Consider the following 26,180-nt stretch of genomic DNA (forward strand, 5'->3'; position numbering starts at 1 on the left):
ACCACATGAGTGGACGAGTTGGCAATAGACGAATTGACAATTTATCCACTGCAATCACCATGTATATTAGACATAATTTTTCTTTCTTTTCATTCATGGCATGAAACGCAACTCCTATTTATACAGGCCACGCTTTAGTCGATTACAATGTTTGATTAAAATATAAAAACTAATTAAGACACTGGGCGTTCAAAGTCTTCATTTGGACTTTGTATTCATTAATCCTTTAAATACATCCATATTTGATTGTGTTTAATTAGAAGGAGTGGTATCATTTCTTGTATCCGCTCTGTATTCTCCTCTCTTCTATTCGTTTTATCTTGTATCGATCTATCTTTCCTTCAATTTTCATCCAACTTAATTTTGATGAGAATCTTACTAAGGGTCCCCATTCTATCTTTCACCCTCTTTGTAAACTTAACGTACACAAATTGCACACACAAATAGCCCAATTATTCAATATCCCTCTCTGACATGCAAAATATATAGTACGAAAAGGCCGTTCCCATAAAGAAATTAAGTGGTGTAAAATGTCTATATTTTTCCTTTAAATTTTTTTTCATTTATAATAATTCATTTGTTGTCTATATCACTTTCATTGATGTTTTTGTCAATCCAATTTGTCTTTTTATACTTCTTTCATTGTTCCTATACTCCGTCCTTAATTCCCTTTTCTATCTCCTTGTATTTTTCATTTTTATATTCTTCCATGCTTATTGTTCTCCAACAGTTTTTTTTTCTTCTTCTCCTTCTTGTTCTTCTTCCTCTTAAGTTCTTCTTCTTTTCAATGGATATATTTCCTTTATTTTCATTTTGTCAAAATAAATTTTAACCCACAAACCCAACTCGTATCTAATCAGTTCTTGGTTTTGTTTACAGAGCAGAATTATCTCGTACAATCAACAAGACCCGCCCCTTAATCGTTTTCTTCACTCGCTATGCCCTTCACACATTCTACTGGCTTGAGTGTATTTCCTATATAACTAACGCACTTTAGTTACATTCTCTGGCATTCATACATTGGGATACATTCAAACGTATATTTTTGCGCAACATCTTAATAAGAGGATAAATTGAAAATGTCCGATCCTGTCAAACAAGGAGAACTCCAGAATCAGGTAGGATCATGTTGATTTTAATTGTGTGTATATTATTTTTTTAACTCAACCTGTAGTAAATGGAATACGTGGAATATTACTTTACAGTTGTCATAATGTTTATGTATTGTCTGTAAAACATGTTGATCAATTTCATTTTAATTCATCAGTATGATGATGATTATTGTTGATATCACATTACAATATTTTATACACTCATTTTTTTCTGCACCCTTCCCCAACTTCCGTTTACGCCAGTTCTTGTGCATGTTTTTTTTTTTTTTTTTATTGTTGTTTGGTCAATTGTTAACGAATATAGTTTCATTTTTCTAAATAATTCAGAAATATCGAAAATATTTTCTTGTCCAATAATTCCAAACATGACATGCCAATGTGACTTGTCGCTTAAAACAAAGTTATCATATTTTTTTAAGACTAGCTGGCTTCTCTTCGGGTATTGTTTCACTTTTTCTATAATCGTATTTATTATATCACGAAATCTACTTTTGTCCAAAATTTACAATGACACTGATTTTAAATCAAACGAATGTTTATATAACTACTTACTTATAGGTCTACTTGTGGAGGAATGGGGGTTAAGGTTGGTGGAATTGCCCACAGGGGCCTAGGAACGATTTTTAAGAGGGCGTGCGGGTTTGGAAAAAAAAAGACAATTCCCCCAAAAAAGAAAAGGGTAAAAAAGTTTTTCGCTCCAAAGTAAAGTTGAGTTTGGTCAAATTCCACACGCCAACCTGATTTACAGTGGGTGCTGCCTATGAAGTATTTCATACGCAGAACCCCCAGAAAAATCTTGGGGGTGTTTCAGAACCCCCAGCACCCTCGCTTCTAAGGGCCATGGTTGCCCGCAGAATTTTCATAAGAGGGGTACATTTTAGGTAAGATGAATTACTATTATAAATGTCATCATCATTTCCATCGAAAGTCTTAGATTATTTTGTCTGATTTTACTTTTACATGCTAAATTTTTACAAAATTAGTTATCAAGTTTTTGGCACTTGCCTCGCTCTCTCGCATTAATTCACAAACGGCGCGTCATATCCTAACTCATCCCAAACCTCATTGTGCCACTAATCCTATTCTTTATGTAACGCAATCTTTTCGTCGAGAAATCACGCCTGCGTTCACTCTTGCTTGAACATGCTGAATAATTTGACAAAATAAACCCCAAATCACTCTTTGCAACATATTAAGTTCCACAAAAAATATCTATGACAATTTATAAATGATTTCTTAACCAATTAGGGTTCCCTAAAATTTATTTTGACAACATTATAAGAGGGTATGTCGATGATGACTCCTTATCAGTATTTATTTTAGGTCAAATTCCAATATTGTAACATTGTCTTACCGTCATTGCTATTTCAGGATCCGAATTTTCTGTAATAATGATTAATAATTTGCTTGTGTTCTTTTATTTGTGTCTACATGGTTGTAATCAGTTAAGCACAATATTGTGGGCGTTTCAAATGTTTGATATTTTACTTTATTGTGATTTGATTTGATTTCGTTTCCTTTCGTTTTATAGTACCTAAAGCAAAGATTAAAATACATAATAGCAACAGTAACAACAGTTGGAAGTATCTGAGATAAAAAAAAACGTGATATAATATACTAATTTTAAGTTATCACTTTTAATTGAAAATTTCTGCAGTATAAGGACACCGCCGCGGCGGATATCCATTTGAGAATTGCCGCTTACGACGGCGCGCCGTCGTAAGCGGCAATTCTCAAATGGATGGATGCCTCTAAAATGTTAATAATAATCTGGATATTTCCTCTTTATTTTCTTAAAATTATTCGTTGTATATTTAGGAAACACTTCTAAAAAAATACGAGTACTTTCAACTCCCACTGCCACGCACCCACAAACAATACGCTCACCCCACCCAAATATGGCTGATCATTAGTCACATTCGTGAATATAGAACGTTTCAAAATCAAAGTCCATTAAGATACTATAGTGTTCAAATCTTGTTATGCAATTATTTACTGAAGTTACGCAACTCCATCCTATAAAATTCTCATTTAGAGAAGGCCGACACATGTAATGCATTACATAATGTCTCTGAGCATGCTGAAAGACCCATGAATATGGAGGCTTAATTGCCCCTGAACTTCGGTTATGACGGCCCTTAATACTTGCCACCTGTCCCAGTTCTCTTCTCCCATCTCGCCCCTATATCTCTCTCTGTCTGAATATGTTCTGTCTCTTTGTCACCCTTTTAGTCCTCTCTCTCTCACTCTCTTTCTGAATTGCTTACTGAAAGCCACCAGCTTCCCTATTTATTTCCAAAAAAGTTATTCTTGTTACATGCATCATTTATGATGTAATATCACTTTATATCAGGTTTATGTCCCCCAATAGATGACATTTTCTTTAAATCGTGTATTGTTTTTTTCTCTTATCAAAACAATTATTTGACCTTTGTCGACACAAATATAGAATGGCGAAGTCGATGCCAGTTCAAAACTACCACCAAGCGATGGAGTAGACGCCTCGGGACAACCTGCCACGGGTCAACCAATGGTACCCGGCCAACAGATGATGGTACCCGGTCAACCGATGATGGTACCAGGTCAACCGATGATGGTACCAGGTCAACCGATGATGGTACCAGGTCAGCAAATGATGGCACCCGGCCAACCCATGGGTCAACCAATGATGGCACCCGGCCAACCAATGGGTGCACCTGGGCAGTACGCTTACTACCCCAACGTACCCGGTCAGACACCTATGGTGGTGGGACAGCAACCCGGTATGCCGCAGGCGGTGCAGCTGATGCCAGCACCACAGGCTATTCCTGGGTGTCCACCTGGTCTGGAGTACATGGTTCAGTTGGATCAGCTCCTGGTTCACCAGCAGATTGAATTAGCAGAAAGTAGGTATCAAAATAATGGGTTCATTGTCTACATCCAATATGTTTATTCCCTCGGGTCTTTATGACAATAATAACATCAGCGATTTATGTAGTTCATGTGACCACCCTATGCTATATTTTACTATACATAGCCTATTCTTGAATCTGTTTGCCATTGGTCGTTGCGCTAAACTACATGTTCATATGTTGAATCCACTTACCTCTGAATAATGCCAGGAATTGATAAATATTTCACAAGTAAATATATTCATAAGCATAGTCTTAATATCCCACATCAGTTGGTTGTAATATCATATCGTATCATACTGTGATTATGATTATTATTCAGTGTATTGATAAAAAACAACTTCTCTCATACCTTGGCACACGTAAGGAGAATGAATCGAAACGAATGAATAACCAGTATTACGTCACACCATTAAAGTTGATGCCTTACAATGCTAAAAGGCACGTAATGGTGAAAAATAATACACATATTTTTTGTAATTGTATATTGGTCGGGGGCTGGGGTGGTATCTTTTCTATAAATTTTGTAGCATTTCATTACCTTCACTGAAGGGATATTTTACAACCTTATCAAATACGTTTAAAGACATTAACTTATTAATTTCCCATATATACTAAAATGTGGCAGTAATTGCATGAGATATTAACACTGCCATTTAGATAGGCGGCAAAGATCAATCTGTTCAGGAATGGCGAAAATATAGGTCGAAAATGCAAACGAATAGATAGGTCACACTAAATTTTGTTTTTCTTTCTCCTGAAGTGATCACAAATATCAACTTTGAGAACAAATATATGATCAAGAACTCCATGGGCCAACAGGTTTATTTTGCAAGAGAACGTAAGTATCCCATATATATATATATATATTAACAATTATTTTCAAAAGAGCCTATTAATCATCCAAAGTTCTCGTTGTCGTATTCCATTCCTCAAAAAGTATCTAAAACAAACTATTCCGACTTACGAGTGAAGCCGACAACATCCTGACAAAACCATTTCGACGAGTGTTGCCGACAACATCCTGACAAAACCCTTTCGACGTGTAATGCCGACAACATCCTGACAAAACTATTTCAACGAATAATGCCGAAAATATCCGGACATAGCCCTTTTGACGAGTAATGCTGACAACATCTTGACAAAATCCCTTTGACGAGATATACCGGACGATATCCTGACCAATGCTTATCGACGAGTAATGCCGACATCCTGGCAAGACCCTTTTGACGAATTTGCCGAAAATATCCTGACAAAGGCCTTCCGACGAGTAATGCTGACAACATCCTGACAAAACCCCTTCGACGTGAAATGCCGACATCATGGCAAAGCCTTTTTGACGAGTAACGCCGACAACATCCTGACAAACAACTTTGACGAATATGCCGAAAAGTTCCTGACATAGGCCTTCCGACGAGTAATGCTGACAGCATCCTGACAAGCCATTGTCGACGAGTAATGCCAACAACATCGTGATAAAATCCCTTTCGACGTATAATGCCAAATATATCCTGGCAAAGCAGTTTTGACGAGTAATGCCGACAACATCCTGACAAAACCCATTTGAAGTATAATGGCATAGGCCTTCCGACGAGTAATGCTGACAACATCCTGACAAAATACTTTCGACGAGATATGCCGACATTATGGCAAGGCCCTTTTGACGAGTAATGCCGACAACATTCTGACAAAATACTTTCGACGTGAAAATGCCGACATCATGGCAAGGTCTTTTTGACGAGTAATGCCGACAACATTCTGACAAAACACTTTCGACGAGATATGACGACAACATCCTTACAAAACCACTTCGACGAATTTGCCGAAAATATCCTGACATAGGCCTTCCGACGAGTAATGCCGACAACATTCTGACAAAACACTTTCGACGTGAAAATGCCGACATCATGGCAAGATTCTTTTTGACGAGTAATGCCGACAACATTCTGACAAAACACTTTCGACGAGATATGACGACAACATCCTTACAAAACCACTTCGACGAATTTGCCGAAAATATCCTGACATAGGCCTTCCGACGAGTAATACTGACAACATCCTGACAAAACCCCTTCGACGTGAAATGCCGACATCATGGCAAGGTTCTTTTTGACGAGTAATGCTGACAACATTCTGACAATACACTTTCGACGTGAAAATGCCGACATCATGGCAAGGTCTTTTTGACGAGTAATGCCGACAACATTCTGACAAAACACTTTCGACGAGATATGACGACAACATCCTTACAAAACCACTTCGACGAATTTGCCGAAAATATCCTGACATAGGCCTTCCGACGAGTAATGCTGACAACATCTTGACAAAACCCCTTCGACGTGAAATGGCGACATCATGGCAAGGTTCTTTTTGACGAGTAATGCCGACAACATTCTGACTAAACACTTTCGACGAGATATGACGACAACATCTTTACAAAACCACTTCGACGAATTTTTGCCGAAAATATCCTGACATAGGCCTTCCGACAAGTAATGCTGACAACATCCTGACAATCCCCTTCGACGTGAAATGCCGACATCATGGCAAGGTTCTTTTTGACGAGTAATGCTGACAACATTCTGACAATACACTTTCGACGTGAAAATGCCGACATCATGGCAAGGTCTTTTTGACGAGTAATGCCGACAACATTCTGACAAAACACTTTCGACGAGATATGACGACAACATCCTTACAAAACCACTTCGACGAATTTGCCGAAAATATCCTGACATAGGCCTTCCGACGAGTAATGCTGACAACATCTTGACAAAACCCCTTCGACGTGAAATGGCGACATCATGGCAAGGTCTTTTTGATGAGTAATGCCGACAACATTCTGACAAAACACTTTCGACGAGATATGACGACAACATCCTTACAAAACTACTTCGACGAATTTGCCGAAAATATCCTGACATAGGCCTTCCGACGAGTAATGCCGACAACATTCTGACAAAACACTTTCGACGTGAAAATGCCGACATCATGGCAAGATTCTTTTTGACGAGTAATGCCGACAACATTCTGACAAAACACTTTCGACGAGATATGACGACAACATCCTTACAAAACCACTTCGACGAATTTGCCGAAAATATCCTGACATAGGCCTTCCGACGAGTAATACTGACAACATCCTGACAAAACCCCTTCGACGTGAAATGCCGACATCATGGCAAGGTTCTTTTTGACGAGTAATGCTGACAACATTCTGACAATACACTTTCGACGTGAAAATGCCGACATCATGGCAAGGTCTTTTTGACGAGTAATGCCGACAACATTCTGACAAAACACTTTCGACGAGATATGACGACAACATCCTTACAAAACCACTTCGACGAATTTGCCGAAAATATCCTGACATAGGCCTTCCGACGAGTAATGCTGACAACATCTTGACAAAACCCCTTCGACGTGAAATGGCGACATCATGGCAAGGTTCTTTTTGACGAGTAATGCCGACAACATTCTGACTAAACACTTTCGACGAGATATGACGACAACATCTTTACAAAACCACTTCGACGAATTTTTGCCGAAAATATCCTGACATAGGCCTTCCGACAAGTAATGCTGACAACATCCTGACAATCCCCTTCGACGTGAAATGCCGACATCATGGCAAGGTTCTTTTTGACGAGTAATGCTGACAACATTCTGACAATACACTTTCGACGTGAAAATGCCGACATCATGGCAAGGTCTTTTTGACGAGTAATGCCGACAACATTCTGACAAAACACTTTCGACGAGATATGACGACAACATCCTTACAAAACCACTTCGACGAATTTGCCGAAAATATCCTGACATAGGCCTTCCGACGAGTAATGCTGACAACATCTTGACAAAACCCCTTCGACGTGAAATGGCGACATCATGACAAGGTTCTTTTTGACGAGTAATGCTGACAACATCTTGACAAAATCCTTTCGACGAGATATACCGGACGATATCCTGACCAATGCTTATCGAGGAGTTATGCCGACATCCTGACAAGACCATTTTGACGAGTATTGCCGACATTATGGCAAACCCTTTTTGACGTGTAATGCCGACAACATCCTGACAAAACCCTTTTCGACGAATAATGCCGAAAATATCCTGTCAAAACCATTCAACGGGTAATTCTGACAACAGGACAAAGGCTTGTATAGCCTATCAAGCTTTGAGATTGACCTCTTCTGGACATAACAAATGACTTACAGTTTTCAAAAACTCCCATAAAGAATTAAATCAACATGCAATAATCAGAATAGCTTGTATGTGATGTCATCCACTTGAAACAACACGAAATCATCTGACACTGAATTCTACATGGAATAACAAAATGAAATAAATAATGACGTTGGGTGGTCCTTTTCAGGACCAATTGGCCACGAAAGATACATGGCGTATCGTGAAACCTAATACACTATGAAATAAAGAAAAGTTCCGAAGTTTTCATGAACGTGTAGATCAAGACACTTTGGATGATAATTATACAGAAATAATCTACATTTCCTTTATCCTATCATTATAATTTTCTTATTATGATTAGAGTCTGACGCGTGTATGCGAATCTGTTGCGGACCAGCCCGAGGTTTCGAGATGTCCATAACAGACAACATGGGACAGGTAAGGTGCCTCCGAAAATTACCTCTTCATGAAAATTCCTCAGAATAAGATTTTTAAATCAGAAGTCCAACACAATATCAAACTTATAGAAGTGAAAACAAATATTGATGGAAGCAACAAGAAAGTTGCATATTGAACGATTAAATATTTATCAAGTTTCTATGTTTGAAACATAATGTTTATTTATTTTTTATTATCTGAGCACTATCAACGCAGTTGCGTTATTCATTAGCCCGAACTTTCAAATGAACTAATGATAAAAACCATATCAAATCTAAGCAATATTACGGTGGAAACCAATTTAACAGCGATATTAGATAGTGTGATTCCAATACACATTGCTGTTATCAAACACATCCTACTCGTTATTTTTATACTGCTTGGTGTTATGTTAAAAAACTCCTATGGTATTCCATTAACACCCAAGAGTGTATAGTCCTCGGTAAGCACACACTCATTTTTTTGTAGTTGTTTTTATACGGCATTCAAAGTAGCTGTGCTACTTAAAACACACCCCTTTATTAATGCGCGTCGATTTACTGAGTTTTCAGGTGTCTCGAGGGGGGAGGGGGCGGCGAAATATGACCCTCTCCCCAAGAAGGCGGAACAAATATGAAATTCGAAGGGGGGCGGATCTAACTTTTTGCGGAGGAGAGGGTTCTCTACCAAATGAAGGTCATTTTGGTACCGAGAAAAAAGGGTTCACTGTTAAAAGAAGGTATTTTGTGGTTGTCTCCAGAATGTAGGTCATCACTTTCTTTACTTGGCAGCCCAATGGGGGGGGGGGGGGGGGGGGGGGGGTTAACCCCCTAATCCCCCCTATCCGCCACTGGGAGGTGCGTCCCTCTTACACTCTACCTTCCAATCTAATGATCGCCCATGCTTTTGTTCCACTTCTCATTTATTGTTATTAATAACAGGAGGTGATTCACATCTCACGTATCTTTAAATGCTGTGCTGGGTGCTGCTGGTGTGCTGCAAGTGGCAACTTTTGCTCCTTCTTCGTTGAGGTTCAAAGCCCGCCAGGAACTATTATCGGATACATCAGACAAACGTAAGGTCCCTCCTGGGAATGAAAAAACCAAGCCCCCCCCCCCCTTCCCCCAGCCAAAAGTTTATTTGATAACAAAATCTTGCCATCTTATATTTTGGCTCATTTACAAAAACTAAAGGAACAAAAAATGACATGCAAATTAGAGAGCCATTGACGACACCAGTGGCGTAACTACGGGGGGAAGGGGCATGGGGGCACGTGCCCCCCTCCCCAATTGGCTGGCAAAAACAGGGAAAAGGGAGAAAAAGAGGGACAAAGTGAAAGAAATGTAGTGGGGAAAAAAAAAATTATTGCTCATAATAATGTTATATTATATTATAATTATGTTATGTTATATTAAATGAAAATGAAAAAGAATATCATAGTTTTATAAAACATAATTTGCTCAGGTCCTGTCTTCATTGTTCCTGGTGCTCGCATTGTCTGTTTAATGAGATATATAATCATGTTATACTAAAACATCCCGTTTTTAAGTCAATATACACCAAATATATTTCCTCGCACCGGCTTCGATGCTTCTTTTTCATGACTACTTAAAGTGATTGCCCCATTTTAACGTCTTAGTATAAAACATTTCCTGTCTGTGTTTAGATGTATATAAGTCTAACAAAATCAGCAAGCGCTTGGCACTCGCATTGGATGACTATGGTGAGATATGTATACTCTAAATAGATTCCTAAAATATAGTCCTTAAAATGTCCCTGTTTGTGGTCAATATATTCAAAAATTTCAGCTCGCGCTTCGCGCTCGCATTATTTGTTTAGCGAGACAGGTACGTATCATGATTACAAAAATTTGCTAATATAATGTTCCTTTTTAGGTCTGAATATTAAAAAAAATCAGCTCGCGCTTCGCGCTCGCATAATGTCTTCAGTGAGATACACTGGCACTGGCCTTAAAATGTCTCTGTTAGGTCAGTATACCTGGAAACTGAGCGCGCTTCGCGCGCTCACTAAGTGACTCAAAATGTTTGCTGGTGCCCCCCAATGCCGTGACCCACGGTACGCCACTGGACGACACACACTGTTTTTTCTTAATATGTTATGTATAAAATATACTCCCTAAAACTTTTAATTGAATTTGAAACGCCTCTTAAATGGGTCGATAATCAAATCTTAACCTCCATGTGAAAGGTAATTGTTGAAAATGAGAGTTAGCTCAATCAGTGAAAAACTATGATAACAATACTAAAACATTTTGCTTAAGACAATATTAAGTATTTTGCGTGCGAAATTACTTTGCAGTGTATAGGTCTACTTAAAGAAAAAAAAAAAATCTTACTTGATTTTATGATTGATGATGAGGACATCTTTAATGTGAGCTTTAAAGGTTCGTATGGTGGTAAGACTGGATGGAGAGGATTGCGGCACCATGTAACACCATGTAAGTTAGTCCTGAAAAGGATTGTTAGTTTGTCTTTCTGATAACATCTTATAGATAATGATAACTGGTTGTTTTTAAAGAGAATATCCAATCATTAATGCATCTGAATTTATACCATTATAGAAACACGTATAGAACATTGAATCTAACTTTTTATGTATCAAACTCCATAATTTCATAGACGGAGTTTTGCATCGCCCCACTTCGACGTGCAGGACGCTGACAACCAGACGCAACTCAAGATCCGTGGTCACTGGTGTCGATGCCAAACTATCTGTTGTACATCAGATATCGAATTCAAGGTCAGTATCTCTCTCCACGTCAATTCAGTTCCTTACCATCATGGGAGACAAATCTATCCCCAAACTTCAGTAACAACTCTTGCTACTATATATTTTGTGGTTCAGTTATTATTCTGGAATTCAAATTCATATTTACTAATTTCCAACAGAAGACAATAATAATAGTGTGAAAAAAACATTGTAAATAATTGAAGTTTTACGTAAATGTTTATAATGATTTAGTATTATGTTTCAATTGGAAATATATGAATATGAATGCGATTTTGAAACAAAGAATATAAAATTCATATTTAATCATTTTCAACAAAAAATAAGTAAGTTTTCAATAAAGATCATTGCTAATAAAATACAATCTAGGTAAATATTACATGTTTATACTGATTTAATATTATTGTTTCTTTTGCAAAGATATGAATAAAACTTGAATTTGAAATTGAGCTAGTAGTAAACAATGCAATAAGAACTTCTCTATAGGGGCTTCTTATTATAGGGACAACATTTTGTTGAAACGCACTGATAACTGTCATGACCGGTATTAAAGTATAAACATTTTTAACACGTCTGTTTTGCAGATATTCACAAATGACCTGAAGACCCAGGTTGGAAAGGTTTCAAAGCAATGGGGTGGCTGGCTCAGGGAGAGCTATACACAAGCAGATAACTTTGGAGTTGAATGTAAGTATGCTCATTATTTGACGATGCTAATACTCTAGAGGGCGCTACAATTACACTAGACAACTGGCAGCCGTCTGTTTCGAGGAGTTTTTTAAACATTTTTTAAAATTTCTCCTGGTGAGTGGAGCCAACGGAGTTCAGCGGAACAACCAATATAACAGAGATCGAAGCTTTTGGTATACAATTACACCAGGGTCAGAGTCATTAATAGAGATTCTCTATTAATGTCTCTGACCAAAGTGTGTCGCAGCTATACATGGTTTCCCAATATTATTTGAAGAAACGGGAAGAAATTCTTAAATGGAGCCTGACCTACAGCTAGATTAACAAACCATGTTTACGATAAAGATTACCATCAACGTAGAGATGGGAACCGCTGTGGTGGGGGACTTAATTGGGGCGCTGGGGACCCATCACAAAGATATTTTTGGAAATGATTTAAAATCCATTAATTTCAAAGAAAAGCAAACAGTAAAAGATAGAAAAGGAAAGTAAAATGGCTTTATAATCAATTCTTGTTTTTGATATGAAGCCAAAATCTATCAGAAAGTAAGTTTTATATATTCAAAGGGATAACATTTTTGCTTGGGGAATACACCCCAAAGGCCATGCTGTGCCGCTCAAGCTTTTTTGTTTAATCCTTACGTCTCTGATGACCACGGACCTTAAATTTGATTGAATAAGAATTAATGAGACAGTGAATAAGAAAAAAAAAAGTACTGTTACTTATGCTTCTATAATGTCGAAATATTTTTGCTTGGCAAACCTCGATTTTTTTTCTCTAAATAAATCATTGCTAAATACACTGTATACATCTAATATCTTACCATGTTTAGATTATGCCATATCAGTTTGGGGTAATAGTTTAGGAACTAAGGCTAGTTCACAATTATCACGCTTACAGAAGAGAGTTGCACGTTATGTTACTAACAATTTTGATTTTATTAATTTCCGTGGAGAAGACATTATGAAAGATCTTAAATGGTTATTATTAGAGCAACGTCGGGATTATTTTTTTTAGCAAACCTCTTGTTCATATGCATTTATGGACTAGCGCCAGCTCGGTTATGTTACAATTGAAACGGTTGTAGATAGACATCAATTACGATTATGCGATTATGATACCCTGAATGTTGTCCCATCTAAACCTAATTAAGAAAGTTTTAAAAAGTCTTTTATGTTTTATGGTTCGAAGGTTTGGAAAATAACTTATCGCGTTTATCAAGCCTTCAGGCATAATTATGTACAAAAATATATGTATTTTTCAAGTGATCATTTACAATCTGGGTCCTAACGTATCATACAGTTATATTTGTCCTTTTCAGACCTTCAATTTTTATATTTACTATATAGACTAGTATCAAATGTCAGTTTGGACATCACATTGGGAAATCTGTGCATCTGATCATGAAAAGAATAATTTATTATGGTTTGATGCACATGTTCCTTTCTTATTGCTTGTCCTCAAACTTGTCTGCTTGAGGATAGGCCTATGAGTCAACCATGTCAACACATTCATTTCACCATTTCCTTTACATTGAGTGGGTCTCTGTTAGATCTCCGTTAGAAACCACTTATTGTTATACTTATTAGTATAAGATTTTTTCCTATAAATAGAAGACAACTCGATAGGGCATCCATTCTATTTTACTGTTTTACACTCTTGATCTGATATATGTATTCTCTGTCATTATTATTGCTGATCATACATTATTTCTGCACATCTTTTAGTTGTGATTTTTTATTCATTGTATAATGTCACGGGATTGCGCAATGTAAAACAGATTGTGTGCTGATTGCTTTTATACTGATTGAATATATTTCAATGATACTTTTAGGTAATATTTTGTCCTTAATAATTTTCACCTAGTATATTTATAACCTTTTCTTATCAGTTAAATGTTGTTGATTTTTTTTTCAGTTCCCACTGATCTAGATGTGAAAACAAAAGCACTACTTCTGGCCAGTACATTCCTGATCGTAAGTTATTTCATGTTAAAAAGCAGGGTTATTTACACTGACATCGTTCCTTTTCTATCAATTGCTGTTTACAATGCGACAGTAGGTAAACAGCAATGATTAAAAAACGTGGGTCTATAAGCAACTGTTTCATGTGTAATTTGACATTTTATTAGTACACCTAGCTATAATTCGATTTGAGAAAAAATAATTATCTTTAGGTTTTTGCAACCCTTATCAAAATAAAATGGCGCGCCACTGTACAGATCGAACTGTGAACAAAATGATTTCTTGACATCCAAAATTGACAGGTCAAATTTATTTTCTGTTAATTTCACCTTAACAACAAATCTTTACATATTATGTAAGATAGCACCGAAGCAAGTGGAATTCAATAATACGATATACATATATAATCTAAAAATATCATGTATGGTGAGCGGAAATAAGGTGGTAAAATGTATTACTTTTCATATCATTTAAATAAAAGCAATGATATAAACTTGTTAATATTCAGCACCGTTTCAGTGTATCGCCGATCTCGACGATACAGTGTCTCAGCCTGTGATATACGAGATATTCCTCTTCGAGACAAAGTTTACCAAGGTATTAGCGAGTTTTCGCAATTACCACGGGAACGGATTCTACAACATAGTAGATCTATTGAAAATACCCATCAAATCATAATGGACAGCTTATATGTCATTTGGTGAGCCGGAGCTGACAAAAAATTGCAAATATATCGTTTGTCAAGAGTCCAGGACGACATTGCTGCTTTGATTAACCGATATTTGACAAAGGCTTCTTTGTCGTGAAGGGCTATTGACAATAGATTGTCTTCGTTCCAGAAAACGTCTGCGTAGTAGTTGCGAAAACTCTCTATTAGCATCTGACACGGAGACTGACACCAATGCCACGATCACCTGCTCGAAACATGATTTGAGACATAGACTTGTCTCAAGCCACACATCATTGATACATAGGCCTATACTCACCTTCGTTGCCCGAACATTAATGTTTTAATATGAAGGCAATATCAAATCTCTACATCAGGAAGCACTTCGAAAATAACATTTTTATAACGAAATTCATTTTTGTTTCTCCATTCTCCAGGACTTCATGTTCTTCGAGAACAAGCAGCAGAACAAGCAAAACTATTGAAGTCGATGAACCCTACGTGACACAATAACTACTTCCGTATAGGCATTTACAAGCAAGCGGGGTTAATATTTTATTATATCGTCCCCGTTGATCAGTTTGCTTAACTAGTCATGCTAATCTTGTAAATACATATAATTTCATTTTATAACGTTCTTCTGTTAATAAGAAAAAGAATTTACTTCCAGCACTAGATAATAACCATGTTATATTTCGAGGTATTTCTCTAAGACCTTTCAATTGTATTTTCGATGGAAGCATAATGTTACTTTGTTTATTCGTTTGTTGTTAAGACGCAAGGTTCGTTTGAAGTAACTGATAAAGGAAACAGTACACATGAAATTCCATATTATATAAAAATATTCTAGTTCCTAATCATGATAAAGAGTCCGGTGTTGCTCACCATAACAAAAAGTTTGCTTTGTCATATTACTTTCTTGTGTGTATTCTTATAAAAGATCACATAATAATATGTATATATTTACAATTTATGTATTCGGCACTATTAGGCAAAGTTAAGTATTCAAAGTAATGTCCATTACAAATAAACTGCTATCGATTCAATCATTTGATATATCGACTTTAATCCTTTTCGGGGCAAAACTTAGATATTCTTGCACCGCAAATCCGAAACGAATTTGAAAAAAGAAAGTAGTTATAGAACTTCCAGGATAGCTTTTTGGTGCATGGATACTGAACAAATGGGGTGCTGAAGCACCCCCCCCCTGGTTCTATGGCCCACAGAAGGTATTGGATATTTCTTGTTTGTTAAGAAGTGAAAGTTCACCTTTTAGGATGATCATATATATCAATCATGAATTCATTTCAACGAATACGGCTGTTTTCAAATGTTTAATAAATCATAACAGTCTCCATATTCTAAAAGTTTTCACATTTCGTCTCTCTCTCTCTCTGTCTTTCATTTTAAATTCCTTTTCTAAAGAATACGAGTATTTTTATTGTTGTTTTGACTTTGGTCAAACGATAAAACCATTTTTGTATGAAAAGGTTAGCCAGTCATAGTATAATTGCTCCACAGTTGGATGAGTTGAATAATGCCAAAACCTCGGCTGTAGTATTTTTAAAATCTTCTTTTTACGATGTTTACTTAATCTTTTACGGCCATTACGTTGTAATCCTATTGATGTCATTTTTTTGGAGAAAACGATACCTCAGTTGCAAATCATTCCGATAGAAAGCATTGGAAGTAGATGATGTTTAAAAGTTTTACAATCATTGGAATCTGGAAAATAATAATAATATTAAATGTCATTTCGAACTTAGCTATTTAAACCCCTTTTCACATTTTTACGGATTTTTTCCTCCATAGGTTTGTACTTATTTTCTCTTAGTCGTGATTCCTTTATTAGCTCCAACAAGGCACTAAGGATTGTCAGATACGCGGGAACAATGCAAAATTCTTTTAATCGAGTAAATGAAATGTTCATTTGAGATTTGAGTGAGTCTGATGATCAAAATGATATAAATTTATTTGTTATTGTTTATATCAAATGACCTTTTTTTTTTACAAATTCTTCCATATCAAAAATTTCCGATCTCTTATTTGATTGAAATCAATATTTTCTGATTTGATGACTTTATTGATATGCTCAATGATGACGATGTCATGATATTTATTGAAAAAAAATTGTGTAAAAACCAATTTGTATCATTTTGCTTTTTATCGCCATTTTATCGTAAAGCTGCAAATGAATCTGTTGAGATTTCACATTTGTTTGGGTTCGTTTGAAGAAAATAACCATGCTTCTTTATTGTTGACTGTATGTGTATTTGTGTGCGTATGTGAGCATTTTCAGGATATGTATGTGTGTATGTATGCGGGTTGTGCATGTGTGAGTAGGTACATGTGTGGGTGTGGGGGTGCGTGTGTGTGTGTGTCATGGCGAGTTAGGTAAATGCAATTTTGGGATGGGTGGTGTGTGTGTCTCTGGCTGCGCCGGCTAGTTGGGGAGGGTGAAGGTGTGGGTGAGAGGGAGGGAGGGTGGGTAATGTGTGTGTGGAGGGTGCATTGAGTTGTGTTTGGGCGTGGTGAAAGTGATTTGTGGATGCGTGTGTGCGTATGGATTCGTTAATGTGTGTGAATAGTGAGAAGCTAGGCGAGGGTGTGGGTGTGCAGAGCGTGGGTGAGTTTTGGGTTATGGATGTGGTTGAGTTGTGTGTATGAGATTTAACACGATTTTGGGATATGTGTGTGTGGGTCCATATGGATCGTGAGAGTGCATGGGGAGGAGCAAGGCGATGGTGATGTGCGTGCGCAGGAAGTAGGGTGAGTGTGTGGATGGATGGTGTGTGTGTGTGTATCTGCTTGTGTGATATAAGGGCATCGTGAATGTAATTTGGAGATGTGCGTGTTAATTCGTGAGGGTGTGTGATTGATGAGGAAGTGATATTGTCCAAGCAAAGGAGGGCGAGGGTTGGTATTTGGATGGGGGTGTGTGTGGGATATGTGTGTGCGTGTTTGGACCCAAGACATTTGCTCCGGCGACAATTACTGTTCCAATGGAAAATCTGCACGTTAAGCCAAACATAAAACCTAACCTACAAAGCTAAATAAACCCTTATCCTATTATTTACATAATTCTGAACAAAAAAAAATCTATTACAGCCCAACTCTTACTATGATCCTATGAAGTGATGGAAATTCATCTGTTACTGTCATCTGAATAACATTCTCTTCATATTAGTCTACAATGGTTCTTCGTCACCGTGAAAAGGGCAAGTTCCAGATTGCACATTTATATTTCGCAAATTGTATGCGCAGATTAAAACAAATAACTGAAATCATGGAAAATTGATGTGCAGTTCTTGTTCACCTTTGATAATCTTAGTTCTATGTGTTTTACTTGGGGAAAGATTTGCATATTTTAACATAGAGGCAAAATCGTCCGCCCTTCGAGTTTGCTACTCCAAATATGAAGCATGTTGATTGAAAGGCATAACATGAAACAGGGCATCCGCCAACAAATATCAAGACCAGGAAATCTGTTCCGTCCAGTGACCAGATAAGCCTTGATGGTCATGGAAATTGTTTTATAACAACACCTGTATGTTCTCATTAAAAAAACACATGACCAGGTGACGGTGACTATCATTCGATGAAAGAAATGCTCGCGTTAATTAATAGTCAATCTCTTCACAGGTCCATGCTCTTAAAGAGGAAGTTCACCCTGACAAGAAGTTCATAGCAAAAATAGCCCCCAAAAATAACAATAGTAAAAAATATTGCCGAAGGTTTGAGATTAATCCTTCAAAGACTTCATAAGTTATTGGAATTTTAACTATTTAATTTGTGAAGTCATATGCGAGCAGCATTTTTACATAGCAAATGGTAAATGATCAATGAAATGTGATTTTCTCAGAAAGTCAGAAATGGTTTTTACTGTACCTTCAGTATATCAATAGACAAATCATTACACACCCGTTCCTAAAAAGAGAACAAAAGAAGGTTATCACAAACCCCCCCCCCAAAAAAAATGAGATTTATGAACATATGGGGTAGCCGCTCGTTTATGACGTCAAAAAATCAAAAACAATTATAATTGTAATAACTTTCTCAATCCTTAAAGGATTTTTCTCAAACCTTCACCAATATTTTTTATTTTTTCTGCTATTTTTACACCAAACGTTTCTTCAGGGTGCACTTCCCCTTTAAGACAGGAGCAAATGTCGCAGGAGCATATGTCGTCTCGCCGCGTGTTTAATCAATCGTGTCACTCTTATCAATCCATCCAAAATAACCTGTAATTTGGATGTTATATTATTTTGATCAGGAAAATTTCATTTCTTTTCCATATTTGAAAATCATGTTCAACAGTACAGTATGTCAGATATCAATAACTTAGTTTGAGTGTCGTAGGAAAGTCGTTGTGTAAACCTGCTTGAGCTTTATCCCAATTAGATTCTGCCAATTTATCGTCCTCGAACCAACCTCCTACCCCCCCCCCCAAAAAAAAAAAAACATATAGAATTTCACAAAAAATCAATTTCTATAGAATTCTGCTGCCAGTCCCTTCACATTCGCTAAAAGTGTCTCCATTTCACAACTTCTCCATTCCGTCCATTGTATGGCATGATATGGGATTCACGCTCTATAGACTGCGGCTCGTTTCTATACAATTTTTTTTTTACTATAAATTTCTTAAATAATTTATCCGTAGTTGATTTGTATTTATATAAGATTTTTATCTCTATATGTATTTGATGGAAATAAAAGAATAAAATCGAACTTGAACTACCAGTTTGTTTTATTAATATATCATGCAGTGGTTCTTTACCAAATAGATATTTACGCAGCTCCATTTTAATTTTATCACTCTCTGTGTAGTCTTCACTCGTATCCAAATATTCTATTAGAATTGTCACTTAAATTACGTCAGACTTCATCAGCAGAAACATTCAGGCCCCATTATTATCATCATCATCATCATTATCATCATCATCATCATCATCACATCATCATCATCATTATTAATATTATTATTATTATCATCATCATCATCATCATTATTATTATCATTATTATTATTCTTATTATTGTCATAAAATTTAAGTTGGGCTATACGTGATCCGAATTTAGGGATATCTCGTTAGTATTTTTATCATTTATTGAATAAATGCATCATAATTATATTGATAATTATGTCTAGTTTCAGTGAAATCAGTAATTATCGATGACCAAAAACACATTTACACATATGATGTCACCCATTGTACATAGTTCAATAGACAGGAATAAAAGTTTTCGGCGCATGCGCTTTGACATTTCACGGACACTCCTCATACAGTTGGCTGCTTCACCCTACTATTCATGTTGAGCCGGAAAATGAGAAATGACATCCAAGGCCGAAGGTCATATTTTGTGCTTTAATATCTTGAAGTTGACGGCAAACACGAATCACAAAAATCGCCTGGAAAGTGAACAGATTTTATTTCAAAACATATATATTCAGGATTAGTCAGCTTATTGATAATACGGAGGATTCTGAAGCAGTGCTTTTGATTTCATCAATACTGACCCAAATACGAGAGCCTTCATAAATCATGGCGTCCATCATTAATAATGAGAGACAAATTGGATCTAGGAAAGTGTGGATTTTCTGTGCCTTTATAATGCTAATCCCAAGTTTAACACAATGTGGTAAGTATAGGTCTACATATTTCATATTAGCTTCATCTTGTTATACTGCAAGTGTATAAGGGAAGAAAACGAAGTACATGAATCCTTTCCCGACATTTTTTTAATAGACGTTACGTATTATTCTATGCAGAATAGAAATGAACTATTGCTTTGATACGAAAAGGGTTTCTTGTCAGTTGATAACACAAAGCGCTACATGTTTTAATCAATAAGCGGAGTACTGTAAATCAATATTGAATAATTATTTTAATGTTCATTTTATTCCTGTTCCGAAATTATTCAAATAAACATGAATGCTGGTTCCATGCTTAAAAAACTTTTTGTACGTTATCCCTGCATTCCAACACTATATACGATGAAGTTGGTAAAGGATACTGAATTCAGTTTAACCGGAACATGCACTCAAATCTAGTAAAATCTCGTGAGCAAGAAATATTACTCAACATAGAATTTATTTACTAGATTATTAAAAGAAATAATACCGTGGTAACCTATATCAGTGTAGTCATTATGAGTATTTATCACCATTACTGACGATAATTTTTCTTTCGAAACATTCCTTCACTTGACCTGTTAAACACACCTAAACACTCCCTTAACAGCGCATTACACCGTCCGATAAAGGAACAAATTAAATCCAAGTATTATTACATCTTTATTCTTTCTTAATAATGATGATTAGAATAATACTGATAATAATCATTACTATCATTATTACGAATGCTACTATCATCATTAAAGAGTTTATAATTTTCGTTGATATTTCTAAGTAATTATCATTACTGTTAGGATATCTTGTTTAGATTAACCTCTGAAAGTCATTGCAACCTTTAGAATTTCTTGCAAGCACATTCGGTCATTGTACCAAAAAAAAAATGCAAAATACAAGATATAAATTAAATAATATCATAGCGATGATTACAATGTTGTATAAAGACATTTTCTCACTGTTACATATACAAATATCATACTTGCTGAAAAGGGTCTTTGTTATATCCAACGGAAATGATAAAGACGGTTATTCGTAATAAGTCATACATCTTTTTAGTAATTGACTGAGGTACAAAATATTCAATTTATGAAAATTACTTTTCCTTTCATTTTCACCTTGTTTGAACGCTGCGTTCGTCCATACAATGGTGAATGTATGCATAATGACCTACTCGTGCATAAGAACAAATACCACACATGCAGCCTAGCAAATATTGGTAACTTGCCCCATGATCGAGTCAAGACGCGAAGTAGACAGTCCTTGTTGACATTGGTCTACAGTTTTTATGTTTTATCTTTTTAGTCATTTAATATATTCATTAAAATTCTTTTCTTATATTTTATTATCTTAATTTATTCTATCATTTGCTGGCAATTAATGAATCAATTATAAATAAGAAAATCGATTGTTGCCTATCTTCACTCTATTTCTCTTTTCTCTTAAGGTGCCCCAGATCCAATACTCCGCCCTTTGAAATTGTCGACCTCATTAGTGTTGAAATCATTATTAAAGAGAATAAAGAAGTCAATTCTGATTTGCAGCCATAATTTGCATACAAACTGACTTATTTTCATGTCATGAAGAACAAAGGTTCTTTGGGAGGGATGTTTTGGAGAGGATTGCCGGGGGCAGTTGTGTATGCCCTTTGTAAATGTCGTCATGAACAATTGCTTTTTAAAGCAATACTCCTTGATATAATATATACGATCAGTGATATTTTGCGATTCTTGCACCTTATTTGAAGAAGTGCTCTCTTTTTACCAATATGAAATCTTTCGGAAATTATCACAATATTACTAATAAATCCGAAATGAATACCAATAAATAATAAATAAAATTGGCATGTTTAACCTGTTGTCAGGTAATGACGTTCGGGTACTGCAGTCTGATACTAATATCAATTTGATACAGTAAAACATTTATGCAAGGGAAATCATGAAAATTCCGTTTAAAATCGAATGACATACTGGAGTTATCGACTTTAGAAGTGTTTTATTATATTATTTTAGTAAAACAGGCAAATGTATATGAAAATGAAAATGCAATGAGCGTGCTTTTGATGCCACGCCCCATTTTGCATATCCTTAAATTCTTATATAGAAATTTAACGCCTGTTTGATACCTTTATAAGCTGCAGCTACAATGATCGTACGTATTAAATGAATAATCAGTCCAATGGTCATTATTCTTGGAGCAGAATAATTAAATGATTATCTTTGTCATACACGGATACACGGATATAATGGAATATAATAGAAATTGGTGGGAGGGGACATCATCAGCTTCCTATTGAGCATTCATGATAAGACTGATATATAAAATTGTTTAAAGGAGAATGAAACCATTGAAACTAGCTGAATCCATATCAAAGAGAAAAATCAAAGAAACATATTGTTGAAAGTTTGAGGAAGATTGAATGAATAATAAAAAAGTTATGAGCATTTGAATATTGAGATCACTAACGCCATGTAGATCCTCCCATTGGCAATGCGACCAAGATCTGTGATGTCACACACGTACAACTCCCTCACTACTTTAGTACTTATTTCACTTATATTCTCACTTTTATAGAGTCTATCACAAGGTGAGGTGTTCTCTTTATGAGAGGACAAGTACAGAGGTTTCACAACATTATATCATTGATGAATCGTTTGTCATATGATTAGAATGAGCAAAAAGAGATGTTTTGGGGTATATTTTCAGTGTCCAAAAGGGGAGAGTTGTTCATCTGTGACATCATAGATCTTGGTCGCATTGCCAATGAGAGGATCTCCATAGCAATAGTGATCTCGACATTCAAATGCTCATAAATCTTCTATTGCTAGTCCTATTTTACTCAAACTTTTGTTGATCTTATTCTTTGATTTTTCTGCTTTCACAAAAGCTAACTTGCTCCAAGAGTTTAATTCTCCTTTAAGAAAAAATAAAGCAAAACCTAACAATGCAATAAATTCGTTATTTCCTTATTTACCATCCGATTTTTTTTTTATATTAAACAATGTTTTGTTTGATTAATGAGTCTGGAGTACACATTTAGGAGTTAAAGGAGAATGAAACTCTTGGAGCAAGTTAGCTTTTGTGAAAGCAGAAAAATAAAAAAATAAGATCAACAAAAGTTTGAGTAAAAGAGGACTAGCAATAAAAGAGTTATGAGCATTTGAATGTCGAGATCACTAATGCTATGGAGATCCTCCCATTGGCAATGCGACCAAGATCTGTGATGTCACACACGTACAACTCTCCCATTTGGACACTGAAAATATACCCCAAAACATTTCTTTTTGCTCATTCTAATCATATGACAAACGATTCATCAATGATATAATGTTGTGAAACCTCTGTACTTGTCATCTCATAATTAAAGAGAACACCTCACCTTGTGATAGACTCTATAAAAGTGAGAATATAAGTGAAATAAGTACTAAAGTAATGAGGGAGTTGTACGTGTGTGATATCACAGATCTTGGTCGCATTGCCGATGGGAGGATCTACATGGCACTAGTGATCTCAATATTCAAATGCTCATAACTTTCTTATTATTCATTCAATCTTCCTCAAACTTTCAACAATGTGTTCCTTTGATTTTTCTCTTTGATATGGATTCAGCTGGTTTCAAGGGTTTCATTCTCCTTTAATTATGTAAGAGAAATATGAAAAAAATAGGAGCTTGAATTAACGAAATATCAGGCCATTAATATCGCACAAACGTACATTTTGTTTGGAAATGACAGTATATAATACATCTTTGCTATTATTAATACCTGCATAAATATATATTCATGTAGAGGATATAGTCGATTCATGGGATTATTTCTTGGGTTTTTTATCTCTTATATATTGAGAAGACTTAGTTTACAGGAATTCCAATAGCACTGTTAATTTTGCTTTTTAATCCAACCAAGATGAAATCAACAAATAGAAGACATGTAAACTCAATAATTTACAGATAAAGTATTTAAACAATTTAGCTTGAAAATTCATCTTGTAATCTGCACAGAAATTATACAGCATTTTTCCACATGTACTTCAACATGTCTGCATTGTGACAAATCGCCGTTTGCCGTGGGCAAATATGAACAACATTTGTTGACTCGATATGAGGTCTGTAGGCTATTTATAGCCATGACGCAAAATTAAAAAGAAAAAAAAAATGAAATACTTTTTTCAAAGATGTATGAATTGAGGTATTTGCACATTCAAAACAAGTAATGGTAAGAAACGAAGCTGCTTTTTTCATAAAAATATTAATGTGTGCCTAACCCCGGAGAAGTATTAAAATATGTGATGAAAATGGAAATTGGAACGTAATTGTGAATTCCACCCGATTGATACGCATTTAGCTAAATTACATTATAAGGCTACGGTAGAGCCAAAAACAAATAACATCACTCCAGCACAAAACTATTTAATTTTCACTCCATTTCTTTTTTCCGAATGGCCCCCTCTAATTTTTCGTCAAAGCTTACACGGTAAAAATGGAGAATGATGAAAGAAGATGATCGGTGTCCATCTAGACATTACATTTATGAAAGTCCATTTGAGCACTCTCCCGTGACTGATATATCTTCTGTGCATGCATCAAAACGTTTACCAATCCAAGGTTTTTTTAATGTCAAATAAACGAAATTATCCATAAAAATCTTAGCATGCTTAAGCTGTTTGTATTCAATGTTATCGTCATCCATGGCCGTACGAATATTTTTTTTTCCTGGGGAGCAAGACACTTATCAAGTAACTCGAAAATGAGGACCCTTGCTTGTCATGGGCGCTGTTGTTTTTTTATTAATTGGAATTGAAGGATCGGTGATTTTTTATTTATTAATTTTTTATTTTTTTGGGGAGGGGGCTTTTTCATGTTTTTATTGCATAGCATATAGTACAGAGCAGAGCAGTTTGTAAATATACTTTTTGTTCTTTACAACTTGTAAAGAATAAAAAGCTTGTTTAAACCATAGGCCTTGTAATACAAGGCCTATGGTTTAATTTTTATTCTCCTACACAGTAAAATAATAACATGTATGCAGTTTAAACCAGTCACTCTAACATGCAGGAAGTTGTTTAAAGGACAAGTCCACCCCAACAAAAAGTTGATGTGAATAAAAAGAGAACAATCCAACAAGCATAACACTGAAAATGTTATCAAAATAGGATGTAAAAAAAGAAAGTTATGACATTTTAAAGTTTCGCTTAGTTTCACGAAACAGTTATATGCACATCCTGGCTGGTATGCAAATGAGGAGACTATGATGTCATTAACTCACTATTTCTTTTGTATTTTGTTATATGAAATATTCTAATTTTCTCCTCATTGTCAAGTGATACAACGATTAATTCCTCCCTGAACATTTGGAATTAGCATGGTTCAGTCAAGTTGGTCCTTATTTTCAAATCTATAAAAAATGAAATATTGTATAATTCAAACAATAAAAACAAAAGAAATAGTGAATGATGGACATCATCGACTGACTCACCTAGTTGTGCATATCACTGTTTTGTGAAAAATAAGCGAAACTTTAAAATGTCATAACTTTCTTATTTTACATCCGATTTTGATGAAATTTTCAGCACTATGTTAGTTTGATTTTTCTCTATTTATTCAAGTCAGCATTTTCCTGGGGTGAACTTGACCTTTAAACATAATTTTTTTTAATCTGAATCTAAAATGGTACCCGGTTTTGGTATATCCGGAATGGTTGTTTGTCCAGAGAAGACGGTAATTTCAGAAACTTCTTTGCGATCAATATTTTACCCATTTTTGAATGTTTTTCCTGTGTTTTTATGTTTTGTGTTCTTGCTGTAATTTTTTAATCACATTATTTTGTTTTCTTTTGTTTTGGCCAATGCGCAGAACCAAAGGAATGGTCTATATA

General features: G+C 35.6%; 2 protein-coding genes across 2 annotated transcripts in view; both read left to right on the plus strand.

Annotated features, from left to right (window-relative positions):
• The first annotated feature begins 873 nt into the window (after window positions 1-873).
• Window positions 874-16,823, plus strand: LOC129276322 (phospholipid scramblase 2-like). Its single transcript, XM_054912711.2, has 9 exons — window positions 874-1,118; window positions 3,562-3,997; window positions 4,767-4,844; window positions 8,553-8,629; window positions 9,550-9,683; window positions 11,248-11,368; window positions 11,941-12,043; window positions 13,965-14,023; window positions 15,116-16,823. Exons 1-9 carry the CDS (start codon window positions 1,080-1,082, stop codon window positions 15,161-15,163), a joined length of 1,095 nt encoding a protein of 364 aa, XP_054768686.2. The 5' UTR covers window positions 874-1,079; the 3' UTR covers window positions 15,164-16,823.
• Window positions 16,824-19,984: 3,161 nt separating this feature from the next.
• The window catches only part of LOC129275991 (scavenger receptor cysteine-rich domain superfamily protein-like), a 44,367-nt gene continuing 38,171 nt past the window's right edge, over window positions 19,985-26,180 (plus strand). Inside the window, exon 1 of the mRNA XM_064109505.1 lies at window positions 19,985-20,318. Coding sequence (XP_063965575.1) covers window positions 20,222-20,318 — 97 coding nt within the window. The 5' untranslated portion in view covers window positions 19,985-20,221. The remainder of the gene's footprint in view (window positions 20,319-26,180) is intronic.

Source organism: Lytechinus pictus, chromosome 14 (genome assembly GCF_037042905.1).
Source record: "Lytechinus pictus isolate F3 Inbred chromosome 14, Lp3.0, whole genome shotgun sequence".
NCBI lineage: Eukaryota > Metazoa > Echinodermata > Echinoidea > Temnopleuroida > Toxopneustidae > Lytechinus > Lytechinus pictus.